This window comes from Varroa jacobsoni, unplaced genomic scaffold, assembly GCF_002532875.2.
Source record: "Varroa jacobsoni isolate VJ856 unplaced genomic scaffold, vjacob_1.0 scaffold_1428, whole genome shotgun sequence".
Taxonomy (NCBI): Eukaryota; Metazoa; Arthropoda; class Arachnida; order Mesostigmata; family Varroidae; genus Varroa; species Varroa jacobsoni.
In genome coordinates, this window is record NW_019214330.1 from 895,110 (window position 1) to 921,129 (window position 26,020).

At 41.3% G+C, this 26,020-nt stretch overlaps 2 protein-coding genes across 37 annotated transcripts in view; one reads left to right on the forward strand and one right to left on the reverse strand.

Annotated features, from left to right (window-relative positions):
- The window catches only part of LOC111269990 (uncharacterized), a 78,342-nt gene extending 76,927 nt beyond the window's left edge, over positions 1-1,415 (reverse strand). For 7 of the 22 annotated variants that reach the window (XR_015314746.1, XR_015314750.1, XR_015314753.1 and 4 more), the window contains exons 1-2: positions 905-1,365; positions 74-477 (exon numbers count right to left, since the gene is read on the reverse strand). The gene's annotated coding sequence lies outside the window, so the exon portion shown is untranslated. Of the gene's footprint in view, positions 1-73; positions 478-904 lie in introns of all 22 variants that reach the window. The other 15 variants (XR_015314762.1, XR_015314758.1, XR_015314760.1 and 12 more) reach the window with 9 other exon arrangements.
- LOC111269993 (uncharacterized) overlaps positions 1-26,020 on the forward strand; it is a 60,663-nt gene that overhangs the window by 24,059 nt on the left and 10,584 nt on the right. For 9 of the 15 annotated variants that reach the window (XR_015314765.1, XR_015314766.1, XR_002686054.2 and 6 more), the window contains exons 1-3: positions 14,853-14,947; positions 16,045-16,233; positions 25,657-25,723. The exons of 1 other annotated variant lie outside the window; for it this stretch is intronic. Coding sequence is in view for 2 of the 14 variants with exons in the window: in XM_022849965.1 (XP_022705700.1) it covers positions 14,877-14,947; positions 16,045-16,233; positions 25,657-25,723 (327 nt within the window). In the remaining 12 variants the exon portion in view is untranslated. Of the gene's footprint in view, positions 1-14,852; positions 14,948-14,998; positions 15,153-16,044; positions 16,234-25,656; positions 25,724-25,893; positions 26,007-26,020 lie in introns of those variants that run through there. 5 more of the 15 variants (XR_015314768.1, XR_002686061.2, XR_015314767.1 and 2 more) reach the window with 4 other exon arrangements.

Genomic DNA, 26,020 nt, shown 5'->3' on the forward strand with positions numbered 1-26,020 from the left:
GAATACTAGCAAAACGGTCGGTTATACTCGCGTGTTTAGATATCCTCTAGGTCACTCCTTCGATTAATCGTACCTTTTCTAGCAGATCCTTTTCCGTTAGAATCGAAAACGGTCCGCTGTTTTCGACACGTACCTGCGGCCTTCGTGAGCGGTGTTTCGTCAAGTCATGCCAAATCTAGCCGCCAAAAACGTCCGTCGAATCTCCTCTATACGTTTTCGAGTTTTTACTATCTTTCCTCTTTCATGAATCATTAGCTTTGCAATTTATGTACATTCCGTTACTGTTGAACCGTTCTTCCGTCTATGATGTAGTAAACTGCAGCTGTTGGGTAACCAAAAAAGCTGATCGTCTTTATCTAACGCGGTGACATTGGTGAACCGTTGTATTTTCGTTATACTATAATCGAGTTTCCGCTGCATTTTCACTATGTTTATCTTCTATTTAGGTCATTTTTTTGCAGTAGTAAAAACATATTTCTGGAAATGATACAGAGAGAAAAGGCTCTCAGTTTGAGTGGGTAGTAAATTTGCCACGCGCTGACTTGTGTATAAACTCTTAACAAGAAATCAATATTATTTGATACGTTTCTCGCTGGCGTAACTGACATTGCAGACAGAAATATCGTTTAGTTTTAGAAATCTGTAGATTATGTACTAGTTAAACAGACATATATGGGGTTCATCAGTCAAGTTAGGGTATTGTTAATTAAGCGCCGTTTATTGGGAACACGTTAGAAACCTGTAACACTATGCTTTTGAACTGTATCTCAACAACTTCAAAGGCTACCACAGTATCATTTAACGACCTGGACCTAAACAATGTACCTAAAAACATAGTGACACAATAGTCGTGCATCATTTATGGACCCAAACACAATATATAAAAGTATAGTTCTTCACTTACATAGACCTTTTAAGCTTCCTTCGTCACGTAGAGCTCGTAGCTTTCCTGCTGCACAGTAACCGTGTGGAAGTCCATCTTTAGTGTGTATTAACCTATTTCGAAAATATCGACTCGTTCTGTTTGCTTGTTCTCCGACACAATTTATGCTTCCTTAGTAAAACTTCTTCAACGATTGGTCTCGAAAATAAAACCGTTGTCATAGCCATTTGGCCCAGATATGGAAAAATCACGAGGGTGCTTTTGGACGACAGCGCAGGTCGCCTGTCCTAATGGTGCCAGATAAATCAATCAGCAGTAAAGTTCAAGAGCTCACAGCGTTAGCCATTGAATTACTATTGGCTTTGGTGTTCGTTCCAGTCCTCAGCCTGGACCTGGCTGTAGCCTCCACATCAACGTCGCTCGCTTATGGGAAACCGAGAACAGCGACGCGGAGAGCAACGTTAGAATGTGTTTGTTCGTGCCTCTCGCACACATTCTGTCTTTCGCTGTCTGCTTGATCATACTCCTCTCCTTTAGATCTTTCTTTTTCTCCCTTTCGCCATTTTCCTGTCTCTTTATCATCATCTTCTATGTTTCGCACCCGATTTATTTCACCCACCCGTTTTCAGTTGGTAAGGAGAAGCCAAACGAGGTCGATGTAAAGTTGAGTGGCACACGACAAAAGCAGCGTCAAACTGGGCACAATAATGCCAGTGGCAGAGCGCTATCCAATAGCAGCGTCACTATTGGCGCAACGGTCTGAATCGCTACTGCCACTTTTTGATAGGGGCGTTGCCACCATCAATTATCGATACATCGGAGAGAGAGAAGGTATCAGGCTAACTGACAGAGCCTGCCTACTGCATGTCCTATTCTGGGTCTTTTGCGCCCTCGCTGCTTTGAAGTCCGTCTTAATGTCTGAATAGAGGCAGCTAAAGAGTAAAGCTAGATGAGGTTCCGGGGTCTCAGTTCAGACCAACAGGAGCGTTTGTTGCCGTCAGTCAGTCAGTCAGTCAGTCAAAATGAGCGAACTTCGTTACCCGACTCCAGCCGAATGTGAGTAAGCGACCACCAACGTATACGACAGCCATCGGGCAAAGCCTGAACTTCATGGTGTTCTGTACTCGTGCTGGAGTTTTCTATTGCTAGCACCATTGTTGCTGTTGTTGGCAAATGTTCTAATTAATTTGCTATTTCATAGCTAGAGGCTTCCGTCGCTGGCGGATTCATCGGAAAGATAGACGTGGGTAAACAAAGCTCACTAATAAAACGGAGACTCTGATACAAACATCATCTGAACAGCGGACGCAGCTGTGGCACGAAAATTTAACAAAATCGTTGCTACACAATAGTATCATGGGGATAATTTTAGCGATTCCATTGTAGAATTTACTAAGTTGGGAAGAACAAACAAGGCATTCATAGATGTGGCACTGCAAAATCGTTGTTTGCCAGAAGAAGATGGCGCATAAATATCTGATGACATTTTTCATAATCAATGTATAAACCATGTACTGGTACATGGGCCCAGTAACTTGGCAAAAAAAAACTTTTCGAACCTAAACCAAGCTGTGTCTCACAACTTTACGAGACATAGTTTAATTGTTCTGCTCGTTGTTGGTTATAACTACATACAGTTAAGTGTGCCGCAACTAGATAAAGCACGGTCTGAGTACGCCCATGTTTTGCCACCAGTAAAGTTTACATTGGAATATAAGTAGAAGTGGTATCTCCAAGAACGGCCTGTCTCCCCCTAAATTTTCCATCATTGACGATCCTGTATCGAACAATATCAAATCTATTTTTCAAATGTCAACCTTAAACTTGCGCCATCTATTGGATCCATTTTAGACGTGCCCGACGCCGATGACAATAAGGGCACTGAATTTCCACTCGACAGATAAATAATCGCACACGCAGTACAGTACCCATCTAATGGAGCCAACCAAATTCATGTACTGGTTGCACAATTGATTCTAAAACAAAATGACAGTTCCACTGCTAAGTAAGGGGCACACAATAGGTCAATAGGTACGCTTCCGAGCCAACGATACACAGCACGATTAACTGCCAAAGACACTTGGATCAGCCTAACTGCTTACATAGGTCTCTAGGGCATGGTGAAAGTTTCTTTCCACTTGTCCCTTTACCCGACTACATCCATCTATTACAACCTATTTAAAAGCTGGTGTCGCTGAGCCAGATTCGCTTGCCTTAGGATAAATGTTTGGTCCCCGAACGAAATACCAAGTACCGCAGAACTCCACGCCTTCTTGTAGAACGAGATCACTAAGCGATGGAAAGGCCTGGAAACGTTAGTTAAGAAGCACTTGTTTCTGCTCTTCAGGGGGGGGGGGGGGGGTGCTGGACGCCCTCTGTTCCTAGATGGCACCGCGCGCGTCACCGAAAAGGCGTTCGTCACATCATTTGAATTCACGCGGTCACTGTAAGAATTTCGACGGGGTGGAAACGGCTGTCGGAAACATTGAAATTAATGGAGAATTCATAACGACTCTTCAAATGTCTAGCGGTAGCCTGACAATGACCATACCGGAGGAAGTAAAACTAGCCATCAAATAAGCGTATATTATATCGATATAGTAATGCAAATGAATGGTACGTTATAGCGTAACACTTTAAGTTTTGTATTTACTTTAAGTTAAAATTTAATTGGTTGAATTTCGAATCTCCGCTCGGGCATATGCTTTCCAGTCTACATGGATGTTCGGGTCAGGCCTGTGTAGTTTCGTATGACTCTCTGATGTTATTGAAGCGGGCCTGAGAGCGGCTAATCCATATAGTGAATAGGCGTCCGATGAATATAAAAGAAAAAGCAGAAGGTAGACTTTCAGCTAGACACGTCAGATGTAGTGGTTTAGGATGAAGTCAAATTTGGCCCTGCTCAGTTTTCTGTGTAACAAATTTCAGCCTGCTAGAGTTATCGCCTTTCAATAGAACTGCGTCGGCTACGGCTGGACAATAACTAACTAGTTTTGTTGCTTAAGGTAAAAATATCCATAAAAGTAATAGGTACCGAATTGTTTTTAAGTTTTGAATACGTATCCACCAGGCATGCTGGAAAATCCAAGCTATATTAAAGTACAAAAATGGGAGGACAATTCACTTAGTCGCTCGATGTCTGCTGGGAAGTATTAAGCGATAAACTAGCAGAATTTCAATCGGTTAGAGTTATTATAATGAATTTTTGTGAGAGCTCGAACGGGAACGAAAACAGTAAATCAGAATCAAAGACAGGAACTGTCCCACGGCGATGTCAACAAATCTAAACCGTCGAGATGTCATTATCACAATTGGCATTTTCTTACGTAGACAGCCAACGCTAGCTTCCCTGGGGATCGTAAGGGCCAAGCAGTAAAACCGCTGACCAGGCCGTCAGGAGAAGACCTGGGAATGGGTTTTTATGTAACTCAAAATAAAAACGTAGAGGAAAGAAGATACTTTGCAGACGGTAAAACCACGTATAAGCTTTGCGTTGCAGCAATGGACATATTAGGATAATAGGAATTGTGGAAAGTGCGTTTTGTGGTGTTGTTTGCCAACAGAGTTAAAATCATTATTTATTCCTATAGAATTGTTAGTTAGAGGCGTGACAGCCTTCATTTAGTTGCGATCCGATTTGGGAATGCACGCCGCCAAGAAAATCGCCCATAACAGAAAGGCCACCGCTGTGCCTAGGCCGGTAAAAAAAGGTATTATATAACTCGCAGTACTTAGAGATATATAAGCCGTAACAACTAATTACACTAATCATTTAGTTGCAAAACTAGATAACTAGGACAAGTTTTAAAGCCATTTCTACAGATAGCAGATCGTACCTATTGAGGACGATAGTTATCGATTTTGGCTGAAGCTGCTCGTTGAGCTAGAAATAATGGCAAACCCGCTTGTCTACCCTGCACAGAGTCCTCATAGATTTGCAATCAAATACAAATAAACGATTAGATCAGCTAATATGGACCAAAGTGCTCGAATTCATTTAGGACTCCTTTTGATGCGTATTTGATTCAAAGGCTTCTTTTTTTTCCTTTTTCTTTATCTGACGACTTTTTCTAATAACCTAGTTTGATATCGTGCTGGTATCAAAGTTGAGTTGACTTCCGTTTGCTAGTGCCTACTTTCTTCAGAGAGCAATAACGCAGACATAATTTATGACGTTTGCTATGTTACTTTATGTTTCCACCAATGAAATCTACTTGTAAGCTAGATACTTATGAACATTTGCATGTGCCACACGGTCAATGTACTCCCCTAAAGAGACAGCACACTTCGCCTATTAGTACTTTGGCCTAAACGGGCTGAAGACAAACAAGTTTATCAAGAGAGTTAACCCCAAACTCTTCACAGCGCTATCGTAGGCAGATGTCTTCTTGACCAGTTACACTAATACATTAATCGAGATGCTCCCAGTTCAACAGAGTGGACATTACTAGAAAAATAATCTAGGCCGGATGCGGGGTGTAGTACATAGGTTACATTCCAAAAGGTAGCAATTTCCATATTTCATTAAATAAAGGACATTTAAAACAGGAGCGAATACAAGATATGGAGAGATTAGAAATCAACAGGGAACAAATGAGATTTGAAAAACAAGTTGCCCATATACTACACAACGCACCATTAACGAATTGTACGTGGAAAAAAAAAGAAAAAATACTTTTTCTCCAACGGAGAGGCACTGTGATTACCCCCTGAGGTAATAATCAAGTTGAAAACAACGCGCAGCTTTCATTCCATGTTGAAGTGTCTCAACTGGATATGATTGATTCTCTGCTGTGGCCTTCATTAAACAGAACCGGCGATTCTATGTACACCATATTACAATTACAGTACGCCTTATTGTACCCGATATTGATGCGCCGGTAATATCTGTCTATTTAGGTCCTAATACGAGTAAGATACAAGACACACACATCCACTTGGTTTAATTAAATCGGACCATTCCTGCGTATAGCTTACGTAGGGCTTAATCAGAAATGACTCAAGAAAATTTCAATAGGTAGACACACGTGTAACCGCCTGTTCGACAGTAAGTGGGCATACGCTAAAACGACGACGGTAAAACGCTCGCTGCATGCGTACGAGTACATCGTAGGCGTTTTAGCTATCCGAGTAGTTTCTACTGCTGCTAAATTAAGCCATTCTCTCTATCGTAACGCACCGTCAAGTTTCGGTCGTTCAAGTACTCACGAAGTGGGCGATAGTACCCTGCTATTGGGCTAAATGACACTGGCTTATGCAGTATTATCGTTTCGTAATCGATAACACCACAGTACTAGCGACAATATCGATAATACACCCCTTTGCCTATATACCGAGCATTAAGTGTCTCGATAGGATAACATTACCATATAGTATATGTAAATGTATGCATATATGTGCGGGTATATATAAGATGAGGTAAGAGCATGCACGCAAATACTTTACCCCACATCGAAGCTATCAAAATCGTAATTTTTCTAAAGTAAATTTTCTGAAACGAAAATTGCGCTTTTGCACAATAGGCAATGTCCAATTCGAATCGTTAAGATGCCTCTATCAGGTTCTTATTAACTAAGACTGCAACAAAGTCAGTAGTGAATGTACATCTAAAACCCACCGTCTCAACAGTGGTCAAAAAATTTCATTCCTAAAACAAGCCATTGATGTGTTTCTGTTTATGAAACGTTTATGAGACAAGGCTGAATCATCACGTGACTGTCAAGAATGGTGGTGAATAGGAATAATTTTGTAAGTATTACCCGCGTCACTTGAATTTCTTCAGTATCAAACGCGTTCTTGACTAACCCTAAATAGCCTGGCTAAATAAGTAGCCCTTTGGAAAAACAGCTATCGAATAACTCTATACAAGGTCCAGTCGAACCAACTACAGCTCCTCACATATTTCGAAGGTATCCTAAAGAACTTCAAACACAATTTGTACGGAGGCCCTGCTAAGGCTCCTTTTTGCGGACGGACTAGTAAGAGGCTAGGTGACAAACCGGTGCATTCCTGACACCGGACGCAGTGTTCGGCGTCACCATTATCGCTACCGTTGTTTTTTCCCCTAGTTGGCTTTTTTTTTAACTTGCTTCTCTCAGCGTCTTCGGATGCTTTTAGATGCAGCTATTCAATTCGTTCGAATCATCCGTAGGCGACGAGCCCGGCCACCGCTGGGGCATGGCAGCACTTCTTGTCGTCGCCTCGTCTGGGCGTTTGGCCCACCCATCTCGTACACTTTCCTTCCTATACTTTACCGTCCTTTATAGAGTGCGTTTCGTCTTCAAGGTGTTAAAGCTCTGGCTTGGTGATATGTGTCTCTGTCAGCGTCGTAGCGTCACGATCCCATATTGCCTGGCCTACGGATCTTTGGTAGCAGTCACTGATGTTAACAGCGCCTCCTTGTCGTGAATTACAGCCCTTTTCCTCTAGTGAAAAGACGTCGAGTGTCTTCGACGGAATTGAGTGTCAAGGCCGTCGACGACAAGGATGACGATGGCTGGTGGGGCAAGTGTAATACTACGAGGTATTGTACGGCAAAGGGGGGCACATAGAGCCCCATCCTCGCGAGCAAATACCTCTTTATTCTACCTCTTACTTTTTTCGGCCCTACTCCCTCTTGCTCTGTGTTTTTTGTGGGTTTCGTCCGCACCATCCGCAACGACACGTTGCAAAGACCATTCTACTCCGTGGATTACCTCGTCGGTGTCCACGAAATAAATTAGCAGGGATAAAATGTAGCCCACCATCCCATCCACCACCAATTCATATATATATGCCTTGCATATGTTATATGGAATTAAGCGAAACGCGTATTAAAGTCATATGCGATATTCTTTAATAATCAATGTTAGTTTTTACATCGACATCTGTGACAATCCGGTTGAAATGCAAGAGGAATGCAAAGTTTAAAATTATTAATTTGTTTGACCTAAGGGCGTGAAACTGGCCAATAACAATTTAGCACAGGCTCGAAAAGCGTGGTTTCATTGAAAGGAAAAACAAGTGGTATATAATATAGAGACTAGCCCTTTAGAAACAGTGTTGCAACTGGCTACGTGCCGTATCTCTTGACATGCTCGTTGGACAACACATGTGTTGCCCCGTCTCCTCATGTCCAGAGTTAATAGTAGTCGGGCAAATGAGTTAGCTTACCGGATTTGTGTCAGCGTTCATCTTCGACAATCTATTGATATCGGCTGCGTCGTACGAGGCAAGAAGAAACGGTCAATGGGCCAGACATTACTAAGCAACTCTCGATAAATAGATAGGTTGAGCGCCTAAAAAGAGACCCACAACATTTAAAACCAGTGACATCGCAAAGTAGATGAACTATTCCTTATTGGGAAAGCGACATTTTTGACAGCACTCGGACAGGGCCGGACGAGCTCGATGTTACGGATGCAATGGGTGATTCCTTAAAATTATCTATCCATCCAATATTTACGTCAGTAGATCCACATGAGCCTTCAAGGAATTTTTTTCGGCGACACTGTAACCTTTCAATAAAAGGAAAATGAAGGAGAGACTGCCGTGATCATCTTGTACGGAAAGTTTTCCCACTAATATAGTCGAGTAGTTCCTATCTGGGTACATTTCCTATAAAAATGAATTTTTGCTCGACAACCAAACGACGTAACTTCAATCGAATTCAGACCTATTCTGAATAATCCGTATTTCGACTTAATGTCAACTTTTTATTTTTAAGAAAAGCAGGTAGTTAAAGTTCAGTTAGACGGAAGTAGTCTAATAGATATACGTACCACGTTTCAAGTAATGCTAAGTAAAGACTAAAATATTGCATGAGATGCCGACATGTTGTAACGATCCTATTTTCTTGTCTATTAAACAAAAATAATTTGTCAAGTAATCTTGTAGATGATTATTTTGAGATAAATTACCTCTTTTACACACACACGTATATATATGACAAATGTAAACCTCACATTATATGTAGAATTTTGCTTAACAAACGATACCTCCTAGATTAAAGAAGAACGCTACGTATGAAGCCATCTATAATATTTACATGATGTGAACTATGCAAAAAGACCTGGTACGTTTTGCGACACTAAACGAATCTAGAGTCGTCGGAAGATCAGCATCACGAACTTCAGGCCCATTTGGTTTTAAAGCGTAACTAGCTATCGGCGTTCTTGTTTGTCATTGGAAGTAACTAACTACAAGTTTACCAAAACTTCGATAAACCTATTGAATTGTAACGCTGTTTGTAAAGGCTTGTGCAAAAATGGATTTCAGCCAAAAGTCCACGATAAGGCATCGTCGTGCGCACGACAGATATTGCTTTTTGACGTGCGTATCTTTTTGTGTCTATATTAATTAACGGCGTGTGGCCAGTAAGATCATGGTAATTTTAGTCAACAATAGTTTTGTATTGTTAACTTTCTGGCGTTAATTTTTCTTTAATATCAATTTTGCTAGACGACCAGTAGCTCAGGAACAAAGGTGTTTCAAGTTTTACGTCAGGTACGGCGCCTAGATATCATATTAGATCACTGGTTCCCAGCACGCAACAGGCGTATTTAGAATCGTTTTCAGAGCCAGACTGCCTTAAATAGCGCAAGTCGTTATATAAGTTCAGTAGGCAAATATGATATCACTGTAGTATCGCAGGGATAGGTCCGATGAGGTTGACAAATAAGCCGGCAAAAAGTTTCCACGAACATTTTCTTCAGACGGCGCCGCGGGCCTGAAGCATATATACGAACTTATACATGTATAAATACATGGTAATTTTGAGAGCCTAAAACATTGTATTAAACGCTATTATTACTATTACTAAAAATAAACCGCTGTTCAGGATAATAATATTATGTTTTATTATAGAATCTAATATTTTTAGTAAATTGCTATCCATATACCTTTCGGTAGACAAAGCTATGCATCGATGAGAAAAACAATAGAGCAGACTGGCTGCTTGATCTTCTTTTACAAAACCGGTAAATCATTACAAATTAAACAGATCACTGTCGATTTGCATCTTGACCGGTATCAGTAATAATAGCTTATGGCCCAGCATTTTGTCTAAGCGACCCAGATCAAATGCATTGTCGTATCAAAGGTACGATTGAAGCACATTCATACACATATAGAGATTAACGAATAATACAAGAAAATAGTTTCTAAACAGCCAAAATAAAGTCATTGTCATTTGTTCTCGTGTGGTAAAGCGTCAAGAACGGCGGCGTGCGTCTGCTATCAATGCAAGAGTCCAGATCCTATCCGAGTGTGGTCGGCTGACGTGACGTGCGTTCAAAGGGCGAGTGTTAAGCTTCCATCGAGAACAATACATTTAATGGTGGGGGCCGAACGGGCCCTGAATCGGACGTTCGCTTTCAGCGTCGGGAATAGATTTATTATCCAGCGCATGTAGATTAAATTGCAAGTACAGCCAGTACGCCTATGTCAAGGTGACTGATATATTTTGTTAACAAAAAATTACAACATCTGTTCGTGTCTGTATAGTGGCTTTAGGAAATAGAAAGGCGTAGGTAAGCGACAAGGACAAGCGCTGTTACTAGGAGATAATTCTAGATGGGTAACTTGTAGCAAAACATTGCGCAGGTATTCACAACGTATTCGTGGACTGGGCGCGTTTTGACGGCACCTTGGATGGCTGTAGGACTGATGGATAGAGAGCACAGGATAAACACATTTTATTCAGTGCTAGCGACAGAAATAATGCTAAAATTATTCCAAGTGTTATTATTAACAGAGTTACAATATGAATAGTATAACAATATTCCCTGTTATTAACAGGAGATAAATAATAAACCTTCGTAGGAACGTATTCGTGTAGGAATTTAGCCGGCTTTCCAGCACTACGCGACCTTGAGTGCGATTCAGTACAATGACCCCGTGAGATAGCAAAGACCTAATAGGCGGCATACAGATGTGTTACACATGGGAAAAACGTGGAAATTATGAGGAAAGATACACGCGACGAAAGTCAGCTAAACAAATATCTATACTCATTTACGAAGCGTCGCCACATCAAAAAAGTGTTTATTACTGTGACCGCCAAATACTACAAGAGTTCCTACGATTGTTAGATCTAATGTCCTGATTGTGTCTGTGAATGGGTACTTACCATTATCAGACTGTAACACAGTAGTATCGTATATATCGTTATGTTCTGTTAGTTTCATTGTATAGCAGTGCTAAATTTCTGTTCACAGCTGACACTTTACAATTTTTTTAACGATGTTTTCGAAATTGGTCTTGACAGCTTTGCAAGCACCGCCATGCTGCCAAGGTGCCAAGTAGCTCGAAATATTCTTTAATACACCTAAATTTACAGACAATTTACAACAACTTCTACAATAACAAAACACGAAATGGTTTGTCTTGTAGCAATTTGCAAAAACAATATAGATCGCGCATAAAAATGTTTAAGTAATTATCGACTGCCTGGAAGGTAATATAAACTTCTTACCGGTCGCTCACATGCCAGCTACCTGTCCAGCGACCTTTATGCAGCGAAATACGTGTACTATTCAGGACATCGCGACTTTTACTCTTGCTATCGTCACTTACCCTAACTGCACTCATCGTCCCATTTTCGACGGAGCAACCCCCGCAATACAAACCGGAGGCGTGTATCCTCCCAACAAGAAGCCTTCGCCTGAGCCATGGCTTCATTGCTGCTCGCAGCCGCCTGTAAAGGCAGCAGAGAACAAAAAGTAGTTAACTTTTTGTGCGGCATTATGCATTAATCTCAATAAAAAAAAAAAACTGCCTTTAGTTCTTATTCAGCGTTCGTTGTTTGTCGGCGAGTTTCCAGTCATCGCCGCTTTCGCCGTTCTCATTCGTCGGTGGCAGCTATAGGGATAGAGTGTGCAAGGCGGTGCCCGGCAAGCTCGTGCAAAAAGGAAGTCACGCCCTGGGGCGAACTTCCCTGGCTGCCCTTCACCTCCTGCACCCTTAGCGGCGGAGTCTATCCTGCTGCTGTTCCTGGAGCTCATCGAATCGACTCGTGGCTTTACTGTCAACAGGTGTTGCCCGCTCCCGTCAGTTCGGATACCAGGAAACTATTTCTTGCTGTGCAATTTATAATTACGGTGGCTGTTGTCACACCGTCGCCGCCATCAGCCACTGCTAGAAATTCAGCTCGGAGTATAACATCGTTTTTGCCACTGCTAAGTAATGCCTGACCTTCCCATAGTGTACCTATGTCCAACCGCACTTAAGCACGTAAACGGCAGGCAACAACACGAGAGCGCTTTCATTCGTATCCTAGATACTTAAAGATAACGTAGCCCTTATATCTGCTACTTCACTAATGTAAAATTAGTACGTGGCGTTACGTGAGTGTAAATACGTATATGTATATACGTATTCACACTCACGCGAGTTAACCGCACACGGTCACGCAGTTTCACTGGTGTTGTTTATAGAAGTTGTCGCGAGAAAAGAAATATGGGTGTTGATAGATTGGTCGTAACGCCCGGCTTGGAGAGGTGGAAGACAATTGGGTGTTGTCATTAATTTTGTGGGTTTATGCGTATTTACGTAACTTTTTTGCGCCGCAATACGACTGCTCCACGATAGCCCACATAGTACAAATGCCACATGACAGACACTTTTACTGGTAGGCTTGTCACATGTTTCGAGACCAAAGGGAAACAGGATTTTATCTGTATAGGATTTTCAGAACGCTCAGTAGATTCTACGTATTGTTGCCATGATTCAATTTCATCCTAGACACTTTTTACTACACAATAAAAATTGATCTAACGCGTGTAAATAAGGTCACTAACAAGGAGGCCTATTTGTAGTTCACGTAGAGGAATATGGGTAGTTGTTTTAAAGGTGACATGGAGGTCCTTCCAGCCGTTTGGGTGTACCAATTGAAACTGTACTGCTGTCCTAAGTACATTTATAGCTTATACGAACTTTTCGACTTATTTCGTAGATACAACATTTTAATTCAGTGCAATTTCAGGAAATGTTTGGATATCCGCTTATTTGATGCTGCACAGAGGGTAAAGGAAGTTGCGACTCTATTGTTCGAAATTGATTTGATTTCCTTAGTCTTCAGCCTACACCCCCAGGGTAATTTCAATCGAGCCTTAGTTGGTATGTAAAAATTTCACTCTCCGTTTGTTGAAGGCCTTCAATGTTAATTTGTCATTTCATTTCCACATGCTTTTATCTATTTTCATTTTATACGATTGAGTCTGTTCCTAATCTGGAATCGGGTACAAACTTAGATCATGTCACGTGTGATTCTGTAATATTACCTAACTTTACGTGTCAGGGCCGCCGAAAAGCGTTATCAAAATTCAGTTTGTATGCGTGCCTTAAAGGGGTGCTGTATTTAATTACGAGAGGCATACCGAGAGCTATTTTCCCTTGCGATCTATTAGGGTTTAGATGTGAAGCTCACTTGCTTGTTCGCGAACAGGCGAATCCGCACTCTCACAATTCAGGGTATATAATAATATTTACTAAACCGCTATCCCCTTTGTTACTCCTTTTGAGGCCTGGAACTGTTTCCATGTTTGACGAGCATGTTCGATACGAGCGGAATGAACTGGTAAATGAGACTTGTATAAGTGGAGCATTTGTAATGAAAGCAGCTATGGTATATTTACTTAGACATTGATTGCTAAATCTCTAACTACTGTATCTGATAAGGTAGAGCATTAGATATCTCTACGAGCACCATATCAAAGCCCCACGCCCTTTATGAAAATAGAATTCCCACAAAGACAAGGCCTATTGCGTGCGCATCTAGAAGGTTGTTGGAACGTCGAGTTGGACGTAGACGTACACGACAGACTTGCTCCTAGATAATTTTGTCTCAATATTGCACAGATTAGGAAAAATTATATCGCTCCGGATTTGCATGTCGACGAAAAGTTAAGTAGATCAAGATCTACCTTTTTCAATATTATGAAAAGGTTGATTTACTGAAGGAGTCACCTGGTTAATGCAACGAATTTGTGGCCCCATTGCACAGCCAAGCGGCGCCTTCTAGCTAACGCGGGCCGATTTTCAGATTAAAAGGCGTATAGCATATGCCTGCGTACTTTACTTTTATATAATCTTTTGGTTTGAAGGTGTCACAAGGGCCGTGGGAAGCCACGTCAATCGTTCATTGGTATGGCCGAGGCGTGAAATACTGAAATAGGTTCTAAAAGTGATTTCAGTTACGTCCTGTCCAAGGTAGATAAGTCTGTCATTTCTGTCATAGTTACGTCTTTAGTATATAATTGCAAGTTGCTGATATTGCAAGTAGTTCTTTTCGACTACTTTCAAATGCCATCAGATAAGTTCTCTCTATAAAGATTTCGGTCAGTAGTTTCTACAAGCCCTGAATCGACGCTCTAGGATGGCATATAAGGACCTAAACAAAAATACGCAGATTTAATCTTACTTAAAAGGATAAAATTCAGTGTTGATTCCGCAAATTTGGATTGACCGAAATAGCTCATAATGACAAAACAGAGATAACTTAAAAAAAAGTAAAGGTCCTTACGTCGTTGCCGATCACTTTGTCGACGTTGTCAGGGCCTTTGACTGATTGTAACTTACTACATTGTCAACATTTTTTTTTTGGCCAGATAGCAGTTTTTGCCGATGTTTTTCATATTACTTACATAATAAAATCAAGCTAGTACGAATATAAAACGTTTTCTTTACAACGTCACTTCTTTTGAAGGGCTTCTCTATTCTATTTGATTCACTAACGTTATTTTGTGTCCTTTTCATAGTAGCTCTTCTTTGTGCTGTTTGCGTTGGATATTTTCCCATTTATTCTAAGTGAACAAGGGCCTAAATACGATGGCAATTGCCCGAATTAATAACAGCTTACATAGATACTTCTTTTGCTCCCACTGACCGTAAATATATATATCTAAATCTGTTATCTCCAAGTCAGCTCAGTCAAACGTCCGTATCGATGGTGATAAAATGGTGTTTTGGTTCTTGCAGCGGTTGCTTTAGCTCTACTGCTATAGAAAAATATCATATGACAATATGTGCTCGCTTAGACGACATCCAAGACAAGGGCGCTAGTTGGATATTTACTCCATTGGCAAGGTTAGTGATTCTTTGTCTATTTCTACGTGCGTTTGTGGCGTCTTTATTGAACCTCCGTGGAGTTACTGCATTGCCCAATATTGACACAAAAAAAATTACATAGGAGCGCTAAATTGGTCAAAGATTTCCTCTTATAGTAAAACTCTGCCTGTTCAGGTTCCGGATAATAACCAGTGTTTTAAAATGGTAGCGTGGAAAATTGTCGGTAAGCTCTATCATCAACTGGTGCTTCAACTTTATATCGAACGAAAACCCTAATTATTACTAACGACAGAACTCCGTTTAACCAACCTCGCTTAAAACAGGCGGTTACCATAACATGGAACTTTTCCCCCAATCACTTGGGAATTAGGACAATCTCGCTAAATTTGATGTTAAGGCAAAAGACTATTATTTGTAACTGTGCTCCTAATCTATACATCGAATACTTGGATAGGGAACATGCGATGGGCAATGTTTCTCGTATATCTCTTTATTTGGTCACAAATTGGGCGCACATTTCGAACAAGCAAATAAAAAAGGAAAAAGTACCTGAAAAGAGCGTATGTAAGCTATCTATCATGTCAATCCAATTTATTGTACAGCAGGCTAGTAGTTATACTTGATAAAAACTGGTATTTGTGCCATTATGTTTATGAGGTAACTCTGTATCCAATAAAGGATATTACATTTAACCAGTGAACTGAATTGGCACAGTAAACGCTAGAATTTTTCGTTATCAAGCTTTTCAATGACAAGTTATTCATCTCACTGCAAATGTATACTTCATTAGATCAATATTTTTATTAAAATAATTTCTTAAGTAGATCTTTACTTCTTGATGGTCCAGACCAAGCTAAAAATATGCTGTATAACTATGAGATCCATATGTATCACAAAAATGTCAGCGGGACATATTATCTTGAATTATCTTGCATAAGCCTCTACCGTCTACTAGCATATTGAGTGCATATGAGACTTTGCTATCACGCCAATAGTCCTAACTTCGTTCTTGACAAGCTATTACATACAGAGAAAGTGGAGAAAAAAATTACGCCAAACATGAATCTCAATTTCGGAGTTACGCCAGATTGGTTCTCTTTCACACGAGTGAGCAGGAGTAGTAACAGAAAGATCCGGAGGCCATCGGTAGAGACGCGTCCAAGTTACCTTTTGGCTACTGCCGCTGCTTTTGAAGCACAAGTACGCAATATGATGTCAACGGGCAGACGCGCTGCTCGTAGAAGGGAAGGCAGTCATCGGTTCGCGTACGACCAGAAACATATACAGCAAACGCTAGTGGACAGGTAAGTCTCTTTTGAAGGGCTAAGCGCAGTTTTCCATTCAGCAATTCCTGTTCACACAACTCAGCGCTCTCGTTTTGGTGCTTCAAACTCTAAACTGAATGCGATTGCTACGTACGTGCATGTGGCTATTGGACCACCGTTAGCTAGTGGTACTTTATGGCGAGCGAATGTTGAGACGCCGACGTCTTGCCAGAGACTCTCGCGGAGTGCCCGGGTACTCTTACATGTACAGCCAGTCATTTAGCCCAATTTTACAGCGATGTCTATCCTGCATGCTGAAGCAGAACTCTATGCCAGCAGATCCCAAGTGCCAGTGTACTAGTACTATATTTACGATACTTGAATAACGTACGTGAATTGCCACTTATTTGCAAAAATAATGCTTAAGCGTCGTAAATATTCAGTATATCTAAAGTACTACCATGCGCCTAAGCTCCAACATGAATACAGGGCCCACATATATGTTTGCAATGCTTATGGAAAATCCACTGAAAATGTTGCGCAAATTCTTGAAGATCGCCGAGATACAACCCCAGACGTCCTTGCTCTCTTACCATCTGGGGTTGCCTTATGCCATTGTTTCAACGTTACGTTGGTCTAGCATGACTGACCTGGCCGTGTCGTCTGTCTCAACCAAGGTTATTCTGTAGCTTGCCCCTGTTTCGTCCACTGCCCTCGCTTGCACTTAAAAGGGGCCGCCCGTTTTGCCTCTCTGCCTTGACCTTCCTGGTCTCAGCTAATGGCCGCCGTCGACTCTGTCTGCGAACGTGATCGTTACCTACCACGGACTGCTGGAAAGCATTCGCTACATTTTGGAGACTTCAAATGATCTTGGAGGGCTGACTACAAGGGTGGATTTAGCTCGACATCTATGAGAAGGGAGACAATGTAACTACGCGTCCGCCCAGGAAACAAAGCAAAAGAAACGAGTATCTGCTTTTTGTAGTATTCATTCTATAGGATGCCCAGCAGCAAAACTGTGTCTCAACCCCATCTTCTCCCCGTCTTCGAAAAGGCGCAGGGGGGGGGGGGGGGTTGAAAAAGGAGCAGGATAGTTAATTGAACCGTTGGCTCGCCCGTAGCCTGAATCGAAGTGCCGTGAGGCCTGCGCTAAACACCGCACAATATAGTCGTGAATAGCTTAAGTGCTCGTATAGGCCAGCAGGCTGCGGGCGCTTCAGTGGTCATAGAGGACGACGAACACTTCTTAAAAGAGAGAGAGAAAGGGGGTAGCTGCTGCAGCTGCCATAGAACAAAAAGCTCTCGACAAGGAGATTAACGAGAGAAATTGTTGTAGCAACTAGAGCCGCCACTGCCATAGCGCTGTTCGTAAAGCGAACAACTATGTAGCTGGCGGCAATGGTGAGAAGGCCACAGCAGATTTTACTGTGCAGCGCTTAGCTGAGCTGTTTGAGATGAAGTAAGTCGTGCTCGACCCTGTAACGGATGGTCAAACACCGGAGGGAGTCGTTTCGACTAAGGGTCGGAGGTCAAGGGTCACCCTTCCTCTTCAGGTTTTTTTTCCTATTGTGTCTTGAAGACTGCCTGACTACCCCAGAGGGCTGAAGCAAGCGGGAAAAGGCAAAAGAACGAAGCAAAATGGAAGGAAAGCGTCTGTCTTGCTGCTGTTGTTCAGCGTGAAAACTAACGTGAAACCGTAAAGGCAACTGCGAAGGACAATGGAATGAAAGCAGGAAGCGAAATGTTGACGGCAGCCCGGGACTGCACTCTTCGCCTAACAAGAAAGTGGCCGGTGGCATTCTGTCAGCTCTTTAGAGACACAGACGTATAGATACAGCCATCGTTATTCCAAAAAGAGAAAAGAGCCGACCAGTTTGATTCGTCCTGTCACTATGTGTTACAGGAAAAGAATTTATCTATAGTAGAAAAGGCTAAACCGATTATTGGATGTACTGCGCAATGTCGCTGCTGTGGCAATATTAGCGTTTTCTGTACAGTCTGTCGACAGCGGGCAGGTCCTGGAAAACGAGTCAGCTTGTAGCTAGAGGGAGGAGTGATATAGTTTGAAAGTTTATGGTTGAGTGTAACCGCAATGAAACCAAAAGATAGATAGAAACACGTCGAAGGCTTGCACAAAGCAACATGAATAGAAATTTACGCGCAAGTCAACTGATATACGGGCTACGCAAATAATATGAAGTAAAGTATCATGCAATGATGTTTTAAACTGGGTGGAAATATTCAGTAGAGCTCAAACGAGACCGGAGTTGCTCCTGGAAAGGATATCGATATGCAGTTTCATTATTATATATATTGCTGTGGTACCGATAAGCTTTCGGGAAGTTTCGGGTTTTTATTTACTTCTTTCAAGAAGTTTCTCATTGAGATTAATAGATCGGGTTGTTTCTGGGTCCAAACTGTTAGAGGTTCAATGCCCTATACCCCGTCCATCGAAAATTCTCCCAGCATAACTACATGCGCCTGCTTCTGAAAAGGATTATCGATTAGCTGCAAATTCAATGACTGAGGTATAACATGGGAATCCGTTTTTATAATCTCCTTTTTTGTCGTTACTTCGGAGCCAGTTACCATGTAAAGTTTCTAAAAAGCTAGCAAAATAGAAAGTTGAGGAAGATGGTTCCCATTTTCTTTTGCTTTTTGTATTGTACCTTCCGTAAATTCTAATCTTGGATACTGATCGAGTTACTGACAATTGGCTTTTGTCAGAAAAACTGTTACTTCTACAGAGAGAAGACAAAATTGTAGCATATCTCTTTTCAATTATTCAACCACAAGCTACACAGGATCGATAGCTATGGCCGCCCTGAAAGTCGATTGCTTCTGCGAACTTCTTTCCTGTCGAGCGACTTCCCACTGAAGCCTAAGATAAGTTTTTCCAACCCCTCAATGACTGCGTGTGGTCACGTGTACAAGGCAGACTCGGTACTTTGTTGGCACTACACAGCAAATGTTATCATTGATGGAAATCTTTGAATTTGAACCGCCGCAAAATCGGTATGCCAGAAGCAGATGACTTCGAATAGCGATTATTATCGATTTTTAAATCAACCGCCATTAAAAATAGAAAGACTTGACGGTTCGGGAGAGGAGAAATCGCCGCCAAGGAGAGACGTTCTGACGTACAGCGTACGAATCAGTCCGTACTACGTAACTATAAAACTACAGAGGCAAAGGGAAATAATTACTGTACAAATTGTCAAATCATACGTACTACTTGGCCTTTTAGTTGTAGAAGCTGTAAGCCCACGCATTATTAAGCTAATCAGCGTTCAGACAAACGTAAAGTAGCTCTCAACTGCAATAAGTTTTCGTTATCCATATGTCCGTAAACGTAGTTTATTTTCTGTCTGTAACGGCCGCATTTTAGTGCTTGGGCGTACACCTTGTAGCAAGTTATATTGTTAACTACAAAAGTCACGCTGAGCTTGATATCGGTGTACGTTTTTTGCCGACGCTGCGGCATGTTGTGCAGCATTGCTCTATAGCTCAAAGAAGATACCCGAACAAAAAGAAGTCGACATATTTCTATTTCAGACAATGAATAGCCAATGGGCTGCCCTTGTTTACCATGGAGACGAGCTTTAGATCTGATAATAATTGGACCTCGGCGAGATCGTCTTGAGAAGTATCTCAATAATCTATTGTAAATAACTGTACACGAGAAGCGTACGTAAGAGAGAGATCAAACAGGCGTATATCAGGTAATTCTTTGAACAGTTATACTTACATCAAGGCAAGTCCTCTGAAAGTATAAACTAATTTGAATGAGGTCTCGCGAAGAAAACACCTGAACATTCATTCTGTGATATGTTTCAGAAGCACAAGGAATGGTAATAATTAAAATTCGATGTGGCTTGCCTGCAGATCTTCAGAATACTCTGTTAGTAACTCTGCAAACGCAACGTTTTTTTTTGTCGTTAAGGAAAACGCATATAGAGGAAGCAACCAATCTTCATCGTGCTAAGTTCGGTGCACAGGTTGAAAAAAGTATCGAACGATTATTAAACACGGTTTTACGTTGTTGGTGCCTTCTCGTTGAATATTATTTGAATAGTTCTTTTCCTTTGAATAGCATTATTGCTTAATAGTTGGCCGGCAGTATTATTTCCGTGAACACATACGTCACGAATATAACAATCTACATTGAATTCGAGATTCGTTTCATACGCGTTTTGAAGCCCTGACTTCAGAGTGCGTTTGACAAAATGGCGTCTAGCCACTCAGTTTGTCGCGTCTTTCTTTGGTGCCCTGTCACGACTAACATATTGAAGTAATGCACCGAGCCGGAAAATAACGCTTCGATCGCCTTTACGGGAAGCACTTACTCTAAAGGATATGGAAAAATACCTCAGTGCGGATTTTCTCAGCCAGTAGCAAAAAAAAAAACGGGTACGGCGATGACTGCGGCAACAACCCGACAACTGAATGCACAAACAGTAGGTTCGGCCATGCCGGTAAAACGGGTCGCGGCTTTCCTTACTTCATCTTTGAAATCTACATCGAACAATAGTAAATTTAACGTAGCCGTCACTATTATATCTATTTATGATGGACATTGATGATTGCTGTGCTAAGCGTCTGCGGGTGAAGTCTGATCCATATCGATGTATTTCTGCTTTTCCCTGTACCATGAATATCAACACTTCAGTGATTCATCTAATATTGCCATATATATATATATATAATGACACGTAAACGTCAAGCGTGTTGTTAATTTGATGAAAACATGGCCTTAATAGTGACAGTGGTTAAATAAAAAAAAACAACTCTACAGAATTTAACATAAAATTGCACACGAATTATACAGTTTTTCGCTATAACACCTGCGCATTCATAGCTAGGTGCGGTGTGAAATAGTGCTTATTTCAGTACTATCGCAGCATATACTTTGATAGCATAATATGACAGAGGGGGTCGCGGCAAACATAGACGATGCTGTGTTTATCCTTTTGAATTATGGTGGGGCCCGACCAAAGAAGACGGTGTAGATCCGACTCGACCCACAATGTCGGGCAGCTCGTCTAATGTTATCGTCTTTGTTAAATAGCAGAATGGCAGGAACGGATTTTATGGGAGTTTTGCGGTACGAGACAATGGGGCTTGTTCCTACACTTCGCGTCATTTTCTAACCACACACTTATTAGTAGCCTCGCCCTTTCCGCTACCACGTCCGTTTCCGTGTTCATACGAACAGATACGTAAATACAGATAATGCGTTCAGACATCTTACACATACACATTGACGTGCACGCGCGTACACGGCCGCACATACAGCTAATGCAAATGGTTACAAGGAATATTTATTTGGAAGGGCCTTTCTGTCGGTCGTAACGGCGCCATCATCACCGGGCTGGCTAGCATGCGTTGATAGTTTGCGCCGACACTTGAGAATGTGCTCATGCGAAACTACGCATGAGTTAGAAGGCACAGATATTACGTACGTTTTTAGCTTTTGCTTCTCCACTCGTTTTCTTAAAATATCGCGCCTTTCGCCTGCCCTGCCATAAGGCACGCTTCTTCCCTGTTTTACAAACGGAACAAGTGTAATATAAAAACGCTCTCAAGCCAGCAGTATTATAACTACGAATTAGAGGGGCGTACAAACCAGTTGGTAATCATACGAATGGCTAGAAAGCTAGAAGAGGTGCGTTTACAAGCACGTTATTACCATGGCGGAACGGAAGAGAACGCTTGCCGGCAAGTGAACGAATATGTTTTGGGATTCCAGTCGCGTAGAAACATGTTCGTGCCCAGCAACAAGATATCGGACTGTTTCGTTGCGAAATCCACGTAACGATGAACGAGACCCAACGTACTACTAGCGTTTGCTTTGAAGCGTCGCATAGTGGACTAATAGAACAACAATATTATTATTGATGACATCACGCTGCCTGATCGAATGCATTTGTGCAGATTTCCATATGAAAACGCTTTCTGTCGATAATGTCTACGCGATTAGGATATATAAGCGTTTACAGCCATCAGATCATGAACAATGCATAGAATCACGGGTCGTCTGTCAAATTTGAGACCGAGAGACGGCCCCAGCATTTGTACAAGGCGCTGTACAAGTGATGTGGTTATCGGTTGAAATTAGCTTTGTTTTGGTTCCATCTTATCTACGCTTCAGATGCCAAATCAAAGAAAAAAAAAAAGAGTCGTTATCTAGCGCTTTTACGGCCTGAGCCAAGTGAGAACTAGAGAATCGTTTGTTATCATAGCGCTATAGAATTCGCAGTAAGCATAACCAGCAGTTGAAACATTATAACGATACATTTCACCCACAGCGAAGTCGGCAAGTTCAGTGATCCGAGGGTCATTGTAGCTCACACAGCCGGTAACTGAAGCTAGAATTTTTCATTTGGAAGAATGTCGTAACTTTTTAACACCTCTTCAGCCTGATCTATTCGAGTGAATATACCAGGTATAAAGTTTACCTGAATTTATAGCCATGATATGTTCGAGTTACTGTTACTATATAGTCAACGTAATAAATGCATAAATACTTTTAGTAGTTTTTAGGCTAGCTTGGTGACGTATGTTTTAGATGTTATGGCAATCTGTTCAATATTTGTAACATTAGCTGTAACGGATAGGGAGAACAAATAAGGTTTCACCATCGGAACCAATCGTAAAATTGTATGTGATAGAATAGTGCTGTTTTTTAAATTTAACGATTCCATTTCTCCTCTGATTTCATTTGCATGAAAGCAAAGCATACGGCTGCCGGTATTTGCTGGTGATCACTCAAGTACAAACATATAGTGAAAAACTCTATTCTATAGACGTATATCGGTGCATAAAACATATTTTTTTGGGGGGCAATTTAAAAAGATGGCATTTGACTTAATTATAGAACAGTATAAATGTGTTAGTGCGTTCCTATGCACACCCACAAACACACTCACAGGTACGCCGTTGTTCCTCGTTGACGATGAAGACTGCCCCTCTGCGCAATTAGGAAGCACTTTTTTCTTTGTAGATTCATGATAAGAATCGTTAATTTGCTAAGATGCGTTTCTGCAATTTTGTAGGAAGGAAACAATATGTCTGCCTATTTCGTTCTGGGTTCGTGAACCATCTTTCTCATTCATCCGGTCTGCCGTTCCTTTCAAGCAAGTGAATGCAGCCGAACTTGAGAACAGTTTATTCTTCGAGAGGATCTATCTATGCGGGCTGTCAGGAGATGATAGGACGAGATGAAATAGCACAAAAAGAATGAATATCTGCCAGGTCTTGAATTTTAAGATTCATCTTAGGATCAAACTGGGCTATATCTGGTCCAGCTACTCGGCTACGCTGGAGAGTCACTCATCAGGCCTTACGTAATTCTGGCATCGAAATGATTCCGTAACGGCTGTTGGCGTAATGTCTTGTAATAGAATTGAAAGTCATCAGCTTTGTCATAGAGAGGTCTGAATGGTTCAGCTGGAGATAACAAACTTTCGTTTCGTTAAAATAAAAATCGTCGACTGCCTACATACATTTGTAGTATCGTACTACAAATTGATTGCAGACCGGTGATCAATCTTCATAAAAAGGGGAACGGCTCTTTTTAAAGGACTACTCTCTTTCGATAAATTGGTCCATTTTAAATATAACTATAATTTGAGTAACATAGTAACCCAGACTCATAGGCCTAACAAACGTTTGCAAAGAGCAGTGTATGCGGCGTCTTCTGTTGTCTACTGTGATTTCAATTCTCCGCGAGCTGTAATAACGTCTTATGGTACAACAATTGTGTTTTATATCTTCCTACTCGTATTCCAAGTAATGTCTAGTGTTCTATCACATATAGAGCTATGTTTTTGCTAGTTTGTAACTTAGTTTTAACTTATAGTGATGCGACAGTTTACGAGTCCATAAGTTAAATAGACTATAGGCTCGATTTAGTAATTTGGAGCTACTTTCCTTTTGCCTGGTGCGAACTCAAGGAACTCGGAGGGACCTTTTCCTACTTGTGTTCACTTAATTGAAATTTCTTAGATTTTTCGATAAAACGTTCCCTCTGGCCCGCTTATGTATAATATGTCGCTTGTAGCTAATATAAAACCCTATATTTCCACATGTACTTCCGTAGTGAACGAAAGCCTCTTAAAAAGTTCTAAGACCACATACGTTGCTCATTCGTACTTTGAACTATTCCAACAAAGACAGTTGCTCTCCCGCGTTCATTGAATTATAACATATTAGGCCACACAGAACAGCGCATTTGAAATTAAATAAAACTATCTTGCTAACGGCCTGTCAAAAAAGGTTTAGCAAAGGTCTCAGTATGACGTACGACAGGAGAGTGTAGAGAATGGAGTACCATAGACGTGCTTTTACTTCAATTTAGAGAAGAACAAAGTGTGTGCTCATTTTTCCGCAGAGGTTGAAGCCGAGCCGTGATTCCGATGCCGGTGCCTCATTAGCCGCCGTCAATATGGGAAGTTTTGTTCATTATAAATGGCCTGTACCGATGACAGGCGTATCTTCAAGTACGCAAATTCGGAACTATCGTTGGCTCCCAATTGCCCTTAACCAACTTATTTCTAGAAGTGTCCTTCTTTTAATATGAGCAGATACATATTTAATTTGGCTCTCCTCCGGTTATCTATTTTTCAAAAAGGACCCTCTTAGAACCTACGATGTCAACCTATAAAAACAATGTACAGAGCCAGCTAGTCAGCGGCCCGCCAGCTCATGTATACTATGCAAATATGTATATTTTTTCCTTCCTCTAACTTGCTGAGTGGTACGTACGTCCATCTTTTTTGAAAGTTCCTTCGGCTTTTCGAGGAACCGGGCGCGTTTATGAAGCTACCACAAGCGTTAACGTATCTCATTCTTTCTCTTGTTCTGTGAATTCGTTTCTTTCCCATTAATCCTTTCTTCCAAAGACGTATGTTGCTAAATTACGAATTTCACTAAATTACTTGGCCATGCTGTAACTAAGTGGAATGCTTACAGCTATGACGTGTTATTGGGCACGATACGGCCCCTATAATCACGTTTGCTAATCTACGACGCCTGATTTGATAGTGGCTGATATGAGCCACCTACAGATCAGATATGATAACAGTTCCTATCTAGACGGCCGACTCGATCTGCGACATTGTATAGAACGCTTCCGCAGATGTTGGATAGGACAACACAAAGCTATTCGATGTTGTTGTTATTGTTGACATTCAGAATCAAGTAATAGAGTTTGTCAATGATAAGTATTTGATTAAAAAAAAATGTTTGTTTGATGAAAAGTTGTTAGATTTATTGGCAAGCATTTTATTGCTAGGTTCAGCATTGAGGCAGCAATGATAATCTTGACTGGCATTCTTGCTTTTCTCTTCGTTCAAAAACTCTCGTTTGGTATTCAAGCTAATTGTAATGCGATTTCATCAAAATGAAGGCTGCCGACGTACTTTTTATTTAAAGATATCTTCGCACGCTTGCTTTTTCAAGGTTGCCTCTTGCATCAGGTTGCTGGAAGGACGAAGCCAGAAAAAGCGTTAAACGAGATGAGGACAAGGTAAGCGAATCTCTGACGCTTGTCAGGAAACTGAACAAGAAAAGCTGATTCCAAAAAGCTTTTTATTAGGTCTCCTTCACTGCAATAATACGACTCATACAAGAGATTACCTGGGGACTTTGCAGCTAGTAAAATATATTAACTTCTGCTATATTCTAAAACATCTGCAGTAGCGGTTCTATCACATTTTAAATGGAAGATTGCGCTGTCACATGATGGAAAAGTTTCTACGTTTCATAGGACATATTGTTTTGTGTCAGATCATCGTCGGAAAACAACTAGGGTAAGTGTCAATTA